Source organism: Sceloporus undulatus, chromosome 3, assembly GCF_019175285.1.
Source record: "Sceloporus undulatus isolate JIND9_A2432 ecotype Alabama chromosome 3, SceUnd_v1.1, whole genome shotgun sequence".
In the NCBI taxonomy this organism is placed as follows: domain Eukaryota; kingdom Metazoa; phylum Chordata; class Lepidosauria; order Squamata; family Phrynosomatidae; genus Sceloporus; species Sceloporus undulatus.
The window spans coordinates 44,340,419-44,351,209 of NC_056524.1; the positions used below are offsets into that span (position 1 = coordinate 44,340,419).

At 39.2% G+C, this 10,791-nt stretch overlaps 1 protein-coding gene across 4 annotated transcripts in view; it reads left to right on the plus strand.

Moving 5' to 3' along the window:
- TFG (trafficking from ER to golgi regulator) overlaps positions 1 to 10,791 on the plus strand; it is a 32,938-nt gene extending 22,147 nt beyond the window's left edge. For 3 of the 4 annotated variants that reach the window (XM_042459892.1, XM_042459891.1, XM_042459893.1), the window contains 4 exons: positions 2,243 to 2,410; positions 6,546 to 6,686; positions 7,832 to 7,924; positions 9,997 to 10,791. In XM_042459892.1, coding sequence (XP_042315826.1) covers positions 2,243 to 2,410; positions 6,546 to 6,686; positions 7,832 to 7,924; positions 9,997 to 10,376 — 782 coding nt within the window. In that variant the 3' untranslated portion in view covers positions 10,377 to 10,791. The remainder of the gene's footprint in view (positions 1 to 2,242; positions 2,411 to 6,545; positions 6,687 to 7,831; positions 7,925 to 9,996) is intronic. The other variant, XM_042459894.1, reaches the window with a different exon arrangement.

The following is a 10,791-nucleotide window of genomic DNA, read 5'->3' on the forward strand; positions in this document are numbered from 1 at the left end:
CGAGGCACCACTGTACTGCTAAAACACTTTCAGCTAAATAGATAAGGGAAAGGTGGCAGCTGGAGACATGAAAATAGACTTTGTAAAAAGGAGTTGATTTGTCATAGGCTTTGTTAGATGAGATATGCCTATAGTTATGGGTAAACCACTAGTCATGGTTTAAGCAAAAGTCTTGCATATTGCTTTGCAAAGGAATTCTTAATTGACTACTGGCTTTGGATTCACATGAGCTCTCTAAAGTTTGACTGAATGATGTGTCCATTATTGTGGAGTGTTAAGCACCTGTCCATCCTTTTATGTTTCTCTAAACAAAGACTATGGACTATGACTCTGGAGACCAGAGTTTGAATCCCCACTCAGTCATAGAAACCCACTAGATGACCTTGGGCAAATCACACACTTTTGCCAAGAAAACCCCATGCCTTAGGGCTGCCATAGGTCAGAAAGGTCATGAAGGCAAACAACAACAACAACAAAAATAGTTAATCTAGAATCCTGACAGAGCTACAAAGGGATACCATAAAGTTTTAATTTATGATCGAGAAGGAGAGAAGGGTAGGCCAGCTCCATTGGGCCTAGCCAAAGTAAGAAGAAGGGCCTTCCCTCCAGTCCATCTGCCATGGTCCAGGCCTCTGAGGGAGAGAAAATCTGCTGGACTTTCCCCCTTCCCCACTGCCATTCCCTCCTCCTTTTGTGTCTTGTCTCTTTAGATTGTAAGCCTGAGGGCAGGGAAATGTCTAATTAACAATTTGTAAACCGCTCTGATAGCCTTTTGGCTGACGAGTGGGGTATAAATATTATTATTATTATTATTATTATTAATCATCTTTTAAAAAATTGATAGAAAGTTTGTTTTAATTTGTAGTTGTTAAACTTTTCTCTTTGTAGTCACCATCCAGATTTACACATTTTCCCCATCGTTTCTTGACCATATGAATACCGTTATTGTAAAAGTCTGCAGATTGTGCCTTAAACCACTCTTCCACTTCATGAATGACGTCATTTGTGTTGTCAAATTGACGATCCAGTAACAGATTTTTCATTTCTGGGAACAAGAAAAGTCACTTGGTGTGAGGTTGTGAGAATAAGGCGGATGCTGTAAAGTCTCAAAGCCACATGTCCTTACTTTGTTAACTGAAACTTGAGATGAGTGAGCTGGTGCATTGTCAGCTAGGAGAAGAATGCCTCTGGAGAGCATACCGCAGTGTTTCTTTTTCAGAGCATCTCACAACATGTTCAGAAGATTACTGTAGTATGTGCCAGTGATGATTTGTCCCTTTGCAGGGTAATCTGTGAGAATGACCACGACAGTTCCAAAAAACTGAGAGCATGACCTTCCCTGCTGACTTTTTTACCTTTGCCTTTTTGCGGGAAGGGGAATCAGCATGCTTCCACTCTATGCTCATGGTTTTGGTCTCTGGATCATACTGGTAGATCCAAGATTCATCCATGGTTACCAGATGACCAAAAAAATCCTCTTTATCTGTTCCAACAGTATTAACATCTGTCTTGAAAGGTCACACTGTGTTTGTTTCTGGAAAGGGGTTAGCATTGTGGAACCCAGTGTACACACACCTTAGACATGCAGTTTGTAATGAATAATTTTCCACATACTACCATAACTGAGACTAGTTTCATTCATGATCATTTGTATGGTTGCTGTCTGTCTTCCAGGATTAAACACTCCTCTTCCTTCGTTGTGGTCACATCCTCCATTGATGATGGTCTTCCAGGTCTTGGCTCGTCTGTGAGGAACACATGACCAGTTTGGAAATTCCTTTTCCACCTCACAATAGAGTCATAGGATGGACAATTGTTTCCATAACCTACCATCATCTCGTGAATTTGCTGTGCACTATTATCCTTCAAATGCAGAAACTTGATCATGCTGTGAACCTCAATCTTCTCCATCTTACACTTTAGTCACTTCTAACACAACCTGTAACAGAAAAAAGGACACAATGAGCTGATCTTCTCAACATCATGCACTTAGGGATCAATGATAACACTTAAAAATTTCATCAATATACCTTAATAACTTCTGGGTGATAATTATTACTTTACGATACCCTCTCATATAATTCAATTGTTTTTGAGGAACAGAGTGTTGGTATTTTTAAGGAGATGGCATCAACATTTCTGATTTTACTTTTGAAATCCCGAACAAGCCACTCTTGTTCCTAAAACAGTAATTTTATACCTCCCAAATTAAATCCTCTAAAATTTTCCTTATATTTTGCAGATGTTGCAGAGGGTAGGGAAGAAAAGCCTGCTACTACTGACTCGACTGTCAAGCCTTCTACTCAAGTTATAGCAGCAAGTATGTCTGCTTTTGATCCATTAAAAAATCAAGATGGAATCAACAAAAATGTCATGTCAGCATTTGGGTTGGCAGATGATCAGGTGTCGGGTAAGAATATATATTTTATTGAAACACTTGTTGAAAGAATTGGCCATATAATGTGAAGATTTTGTATGATCAACATGAAGGAAATACAAGGTTATTTTATTACATTTAAAAATTTGGCTAACAAGGAACAAATTACCGAAACTGAAGTCTTAACTGTTTCCAAGATAAATGTATAGCAACAAATTAGGTACAGATTATTATGGTATGCTCAACCAGATAAATGTTGAATTAAATAAAACATGTATAGGATATGGTAGTCTTGAATAGTTAGCTTTGCTTCTGATGACTTTTCGGTCTGATATTGAAGTGGTTATGTGACTACTATGTCCCAACTTTCAGCAATTATTTTCTGAAGATCTTTTTGAAATGTAGTCTGGTAGTGACAGACACCAGTGTAACTCCGCTGTGTGTCTTTATTCAAGTTGTAGCAGAGAGAGAACTTCAACATCTTTCACACACAGTGATCCCCACTCCCTCAAAAGTCACCTTCAACCTGCACTCCCCCATGATAGGACCATGTAGGGTTCAGGGGGAAACAAGGAACGGTGGAGGAGTGTCCAGTTTTGTCCTTACAGCTGGATGCACAACAATAGCGTCAGCCTCAGAGATCTCCAGAAGGACTCCTAGAAGCCCCAGAGGATGATGCTGCCATTATGTGTATCCAACTGTAGGGATACAGCTGGGTGCTCCTCTGTTGCTCCCTCTCCACTCTCCCCTGTTTGCTACATGGATATGTTAGGGGTCCGCTGCATGAGGAAAATCCTCTGTGATGATAGATGGAGTAATTCCACCTGGATGGGGCTTTTACTATGATTGTGAGTGCAGGATCTCAGCCATTGAACATAGAGGTGTGTTGCTATACAGATGCTGCATGCCCCCGGAGCAGCTAGAAGCTAGCTACCTTTGGCTTTCTTCAGAGCTTGGAATGTATGCATATTTTATAACATGTACATGAGTGTATTCTCTGTGGATTGGAGCCTTCCACAGTAGATAGAACATTGGGTTTCTTTAGTGTTAAACACCTGCTGAATCATTATCTACTATTATATATATTTTAAATTTGTATTTATTTGTACTCTATTTTATATTATATACTCACAGAGACGTATGCACGTGTGTGTGTGTGTGTGTGTGTGTGTGTGTGTGTGTGTGTGTGTATCTTTACATATTTGTTAATGTGGTGGTCCTGATCACAGAAACAAAACTATAATATGAAACTGTAAACTGCTAGGTCTGCACTATGTAGCTCATATGTTCTCACTTAAAGGAATAATATGTACTTAGAGACTGAGCACCTCACATGCACATAATGGGATAGAATTTAGTTGTAGCGTTATCGCAACTACTTACTTTTCTATGGTGTTTTATAGCAGGTTGGAGAAGCCTGTTTGCAGGAGAAACGAACACTTTGTTCACTTTTCCTACTTCTTAAGAGACCAGTGTTTTTGAAATGGTAGAGAACAATAAGTTTCTTAGCTTTGTGGTAAGACAAATACTCTTGAGTATGAAATGTATTCTCAAGTGAATTCTCCCTGTAGATTCACAGTTCCATTGGGCTGCTTTACTTGGTGCAAAATTAGCTCTGTCTGAGGCAAATTAAGCATATTACAGCTGTCCATGTGGATTGCACTTTGAGTGATGAAAATTGATCTGTCAGGAAGCAGTCAGATGACCAGTTCATGACAGCTGTCGCATGGCTTGAATGTGCTGTGTGCCTTGAGCCACTGACCTTGAGTTGTATAAATTTGGTCTTCTGGCTCTATAAAATCTAAACTTATTGGGAGTCTTCTATTCTGTAGCTGCAAATAAATTCTCAAAAAGCAACAAGAATAATTACCCTAGCGACAGTAGGCCAGATATGACAATCAGAGCATAAGGAAAGAACAATGAGGTTAATGTGATTGGAGAAGGTTGCTTGCAGGAGAGGAACCCCCCCCCCCCCCATTTTGCCCATTTTTGTAGCTTCATTAGCTCTAAGAGAGTAATGTATTTGAAATGGTAGAAAATAGTATTTGAAGATTAGATAGTCTTGCTCTGATTTTAAATAGAAACAAAATGTATAAATGTTCTTAGCTATTAGCAGGTATCTAGATACATTCTTGTGTATGATAGAGGTAGGGGAACAAATTATCAAAGTTGTGTTGGTAGAGGTGAGAGAGGATAGATAAGCTATGTATCACTACAAATCTATTAGGTTGACTCTAATATGGCCATAATTAGACTAGACTCATTAAATTAAAGAGAAATAATTTAGAAATAATTTAGTCTTGGCTAAAGTCCCAGTGATGTTTTCTCATGGATGCAGTTCTCTGTCTGTCTGGCAAGTGGGTATGCTGTAGTAGTGCTGAGACATCTTGTAGGTATTGGTGTGAAACTCATCAAAATTAGTTTGACTGGAGATTATGGCAGAAAAAAAACTAAACTAAACTCCAGGTGGATAATAATTCTACTGCATGTGGACCCTAGGGACATTTTTGTGGCCTTTAAAATGCCCCCAAATGCACTCTAGGGGGTGTGGAAGGCATTTCCACTATATTAGAGGCTCCCTCCCTCCCCAGGGTTCAAAAAACAATTTTTGCAATTTTTTCCCAAAACATTGTTTTGCTTCAGATACCCCAAAATGTTATCTAATGGATGCGGGGTACATTTTCTTCACATTTTCTATGCCCTGGCCAACCTAGGCCATAGAGGCCTTTTTTTGAAATTGGAAGTGAACAGTGAGTAACTTCTCCTTACCTCCTGTTGCTTAAAGAAACAAAAACAAAACCCTTTCCCAGGTCTAAAATGACATAGGAACTCACCAAAACGAAGGCGGGTTATAGACCGCCGCTTTGAGGCGGTCTGCCGCCGCCGCCATTTGCTCCGTAAGGGAGCTGTCGCAGCCACACCGCGCGGCTCCCTTACGGAGCAAAAAAGAAGCTCCATAATGGAGCTTCTTTCTGCGGCGCCTCTGTGACATCGCGAGGCGCCAGGGGCGCATTCACGACGTCACAGGTGCCGCAACACGTTCGGACGCACAGCGTCTGATACGTAAAGATGGCGCCGGCCGTGTGGAACGGCCGGCGCCATATTGTACGGACAGAGTCCATATTAGACCCAGGGGCGCCTACAAGAGACGCCCCTTTTTTAAAATGTCCCAAGTGCCGGTTTGTAACCAGCCATAGTGAAAATGCCCCCCATGTTCCCTAGAGGGCATTAGGGGGCAAAAAAGTGGTTTTTGTGGGAGCTGATGTGGTAGAGAAGTGTAGCTGTGTAAGGTCTCCTGGGGAGCTAATGTAATATAGCTGTAATATAACAATGAATAACCTGGGACTTAAATGGCACTTGGGTACAGTGCTAACCAATGGTTCTCTTGGTAATTACTCCATGCTTATTAAATGACAAAGTAGTTGGAACAATTCACTGGCTCCTAGTGAAAGATGAAGGGGAAGGGAGAGTGCCATAGATGTTGAAATGGGATAGTGTTGTAGAATGACAAACTGAACAGAAATTATTGATACTAAATTGTTCCATGAAAATTTTCAGTTTTGAAAAACTGAAAAACCTAAAACTTAAAATGTCATCTAAATAAGAAAATTGTTAAGCAGGTATTTTCATGCAGCAAGCAGCCACAGCTTAGTGGACATTGTTTTTTTAATTCCTGCCAGGACCAGGTGCTGAGCTCTGCATAAAAGAGGAAGTTCAGAAATTTTTAATAAACTACATATAAACAAGACAAATAACAACATTTTGTTTTAAGTGGTTTTTATGATGGAATAGAGGACTTTTCTCTTGATGAAAAGTTAGTCCTAATATTTTGTGCAAGTGTCTTTGGCCTAAATCTAGTTATTTGTCCCATTTTTAATAGACCCATTAAATCAGTGGAAATAGCATAAGTGTTAATTTACCATTGAGTACTGTAATTCATTCCATAGGTGTACTCTGTTTGGGACTAACAGTTCACGTTAGGCCTTTGTTTTACTATAAGATACTGCCACATTTTGCAACAAAATTAAAAACTGAGCTGTCTGTGTTACTTGATGATTCATTATTAGCCCTTTAAAATTCTGAAACAAAGTACAGCCTTTAATGAATAAAAGTAAGAGATGAAAGTGTTTTGTCTGCATTGTTCATGTGTATTTTCTTTCTTTCCTAGGACCCCCCAGTGCCCCTGTAGAAGAACGTTCAGGAACACCTGATAGCATTGCTTCTGCATCCTCTGCAGCTCACCCACCAGGTGTTCAGCCACAGCAGCCACCATATGGAGGAACTCAGCCACAAACTGGTCAGATGGAAGGTGAGCAATAGCTACACTTCAGTTCTTGCTAGTAGTGTATGGACGTGCCCCACACATATTTCCTGATATGCAGCTGTCATTCTCAGATGTATGCAAGTCTTTTTCTTGCTTAAACTACCCTGCCCATTGCCTCTCGCTGCCGTACCTCTCATGAATATGCATGTTCATTGTCACTCTGCCTTTTGATCTTCCCAAATACGTCTCTTGGAAAATCTGTGACTTTTCCCCTTAATCTTTTTTTCCATGTTAACCTACTAAAAGTGCATGTTACTGCTCTTGCTCACTTTCAACACTATGTTTATCTTCCCTCCTCTTTGTCTTTCTCTCTGTCAGAGTTCTGATTTCAAGTTCCACAGGGCAACAACTGTCTTGTGTGATACTCTGTAAGGTGTTAAGTACAATAAATGATGGCATTGTATTATATAATACATTATAAATAAATTACATCCAGGTTTAGATTTTTAAAATTTTTAAAACACCAGGTGGTGCTAATGAGTTGCAAACAGAGCAGTCCTGCAAAGTGAACAGTTTATGGAAGTTACCTAGCAAGGATTAATGCAGCGCTTTCAAACAGCTGCAATGACTATGTAATCTTCTTTTAGAAATAATACTGAATAACCTATTTTAGCAGCGAAACATATGATTCATCTTGTCAGTAAATGAATACCCGAGAAAATAAACCCTGTGGTGCACCTATGTAGATTTCCAGACCATTGCTTGTTTACATACTGTATATTGGATGCTCAACAACTTTACAGTGATTGTCCCAGAAAGCTTATCTACAGTTTCTAGAAAATAAGGACTAAGAACTTGCATTATGAACAGTTAGTGGAGGAGAATGGATTAGTCAGTGGATAAAATCAACACCCACAAAAAGCTAATTCCTTGTTTCACATGTCCCTAGACACTAGATATCCCTGTCTGAGGTGTCTTCTTCCACTGATAAATTTAATGTAAAAACACAAAAGTATTTGTATGTGGAGTGGGTTTTGTGAAAAAGCTTGCCTCACGAAAAGATACTCAACTAGATTCAGTCATTCATTTTGTTCTAAAATTAGTAACTTTAGAAGAATAGAATTTGAGGCAGTTAAGATGGAAAGATACTAATATTTTAAGTTTTAAAGTGTTTAAATTTAAATTGGTAGGCCAAATATATCAACAGTATCCACAACAGGCTGGATATCCTGCTCAGCAGCCCCAAGCTCAGCCTCAGCAGCAATATGGTATGCAGTATCCAGGTAAGCAGGTGGTAGGTACTTTGGAATTGCTATGTAGTATGATCATTTAGTTGTTGCTTCTTGAATGCTTCTTTGTAGTTTAGCTTTCCTTATAGGTCAGTTTCTTTGTAGGTCTTCAACGTGTATGCTACCACTGAACAATTATTCTCAAGGCTTTTTTGAATGTCACCTTTTTAAGCATGCTTCAGATATATAGCTGCAGGAGAACTCTTTTTGGAGAGTAGATCCCAAGCAGCATCTAAATAATGCAACCATTTTGTCAGGACTGACTGCACTGGGTTTTCCACATGGTTTGGATGATTCATATTAACATAGCATTCAGATGCAGAGCGGCTCCAACAAAGCTGTTTCTGCTTCTAAGCATCTCCTCAGTGACTATAGACAGCATAAAGCTTACTATGTAACTTTCCTCCCTTTTCTGCATGGGAAAGCTGCCCCAAGGAGTAGGTTTGTGATGGGCAATCTAGAATACATTGTTATAAACCTGGTTGTCAGGTGTATATTAACACAAAGAGCATCAGAAGAAAATGCCTGCTTGATGGTCTGCTTGCTTGCTTCCCCACTTAGCCTTCAGAAAGTATCTGGAATTCTTCAGCTGTAGTGGAACTCGTCAGATATTCTCTTAAAATGCTCAATAAATTAGGTGAACTTTTCTAAAGTCAGGGAATCTTTTGTTTGAAGAAATCTTGCATCTGAGTGTTTACATCTGCCATAGAAATTGAGTTCTTGCAGTCATTAGTATGAACAGCTGTGTAAGATTTATGTCCCTACTGGAACAACTTTGCAGACCCGTTCTCTACAAATGAGGAAGTACATATTAAACCCTTTTAGCTGTTACTTGCAAAGCATTCAGTTCATTCTGAAGTTAATTTTGTGTAAAGTGCCCCATTTCTGAATTTGGCCTTATTACAGAGAGGCCATTTTGTTTCCTTTTGGTCCTCAAGTATACTTTGTATTAGAAAACTTTCTACATGTAGATACCAAGAAATTGTTTTGTTTCTTATAATTGCTTTTGGTTAGATGTGCTTAGAAGAGGTCAGTATAGCCATTCCAGAAGTCAAAATTTGGTAGTTTTCCTATATTTCAAAGATTTGCCTTCATAGTAAATGTTGAGCCCAAGTTCCAGGTGAGTTCAAAATTTACACCAGTGTATTTTTTAGGCCTTGCTTTCTTTGTTGAGGGTCCTGCTTTTTTTTTATTTAATGTTATGTATCTGGTATTTAATGCTAACAGGATTCCAGTCAATGGAGAGGTTTCATTGCAAGTAGATTCAGGTGTGTTTCAAGGTAGAGATAAATGGAGTTACTAGTTTTGCTCCAGGCTCTTTTGTCTTTACATGGTATATCGGAAATTATATTTAAACACTGTTTTTTATAAATTAGATTGATAGCAAAGCATAGTGTTAAAAGCCCTTAAATTGTTGTTGTCATCTTTGTACTTGTGAGATTGTCTGGAGATATTTTTTGTGTTTAAATATGACTATTCATGTGAGTTAAATTGTTCCAAGTTGTGAATAAAGCAGAGGCCGAATGTGCATGACACTTTAAAATACAGGTATATTTCATTGTGGTGTTTTAATAGTTGAGATTTTCTTCAAGTCAAAAATATTTACTTATTATTTCATAAAACCTAAATTGAAACAATTCATGTAATAAAAAACCATAGTTTCCTTCTCCTATCTACAATTGGCTTACTTTAATTAAGAATTGGCCACATGTACATGTTAACTTGATCATTTGACAACCAGTGAATTAATAAATGGACTGTCTCCAACGCAGAGGTTTTATGTGTTGGCAAGTAACATGAAAACTTCATAGCCTATTCATTTGTTCAGATCATCACTTAATGCTGCAGCCAGAAGAAGGACTAGCATGTTTGTGTTAAACTGCAGAGTACTGTTTTGGGGAAATGTTCTCTGTTTTCTGTAGTGGACTTTTGTGTGTCCTCCACTACCACCCTGCTTCATGTTCTCTTGAACCTTTAAAAGGATAGAGGCAAAGAATAGGCTATTATGTGTGTAAGGCAACTTGCACTTTCAGTTAAACATGTTGCTGTTTGTTTGAATCTCTCAGCAGGCTACAACCAACAGACTGCGCCTCAGCAAGCACAGCAGTTCCCAGCATACAGTCAGCAGGCTTCACAGGCTCCAGCTCCTGGCTTTGCTGGCCAGGCTCAGCAGTTGGCAGCTCAGCCTCCCCAGCAGTACCAGGCAGGCACCTATCCTGCACAGAACTACACAACACAAGCCTCCCAGTCTGCCAGCTATAATATGCCCGCAGCTTCACAACCTGGAATGGCTCCAAGCCAGTCAGGTGCTTATCAGCCAAGACCAGGCTTCACACCACCACCTGGAACTACTATGACACCCCCTCCGAGTGGTCCTAATCCTTATGCTCGCAACCGCCCTCCCTTTGGCCAGGGCTACACCCAGCCAGGTCCTGGCTACCGATAAGGAAGTTGTGTGCTGTTGAAAGGCCCCAGGTAAATCTAAGCAGCTGCTGATGCTAATCCATCCATACAGACTCCAAGGTTCTTTAAATGAAATATGAAAACTAATGAAAGGCAAAATATTGTATGGTATCACTGTTGCTGTTTAATTTGCTGGAATAGATGACCAAACAGATCTTGTTTCCTGCTTTAAATTGTATTGGCTTTCTAGTTTAATATTGGTTCTCTGGAAACACTACTTAAATGTTTGTAAAGTAATGACATTCTAGCTTGCCCTATTAAACTGCTAGATGAAAATCTAGCTGATTTATCTGGCTTGTTTTTACTAATAAAATGATGTACTAAATTAGACCCACTTGTTAAAAACTAGGTAAAATTGTAACATGCACACAGAAATTGAATAAAACATTCAAACATCA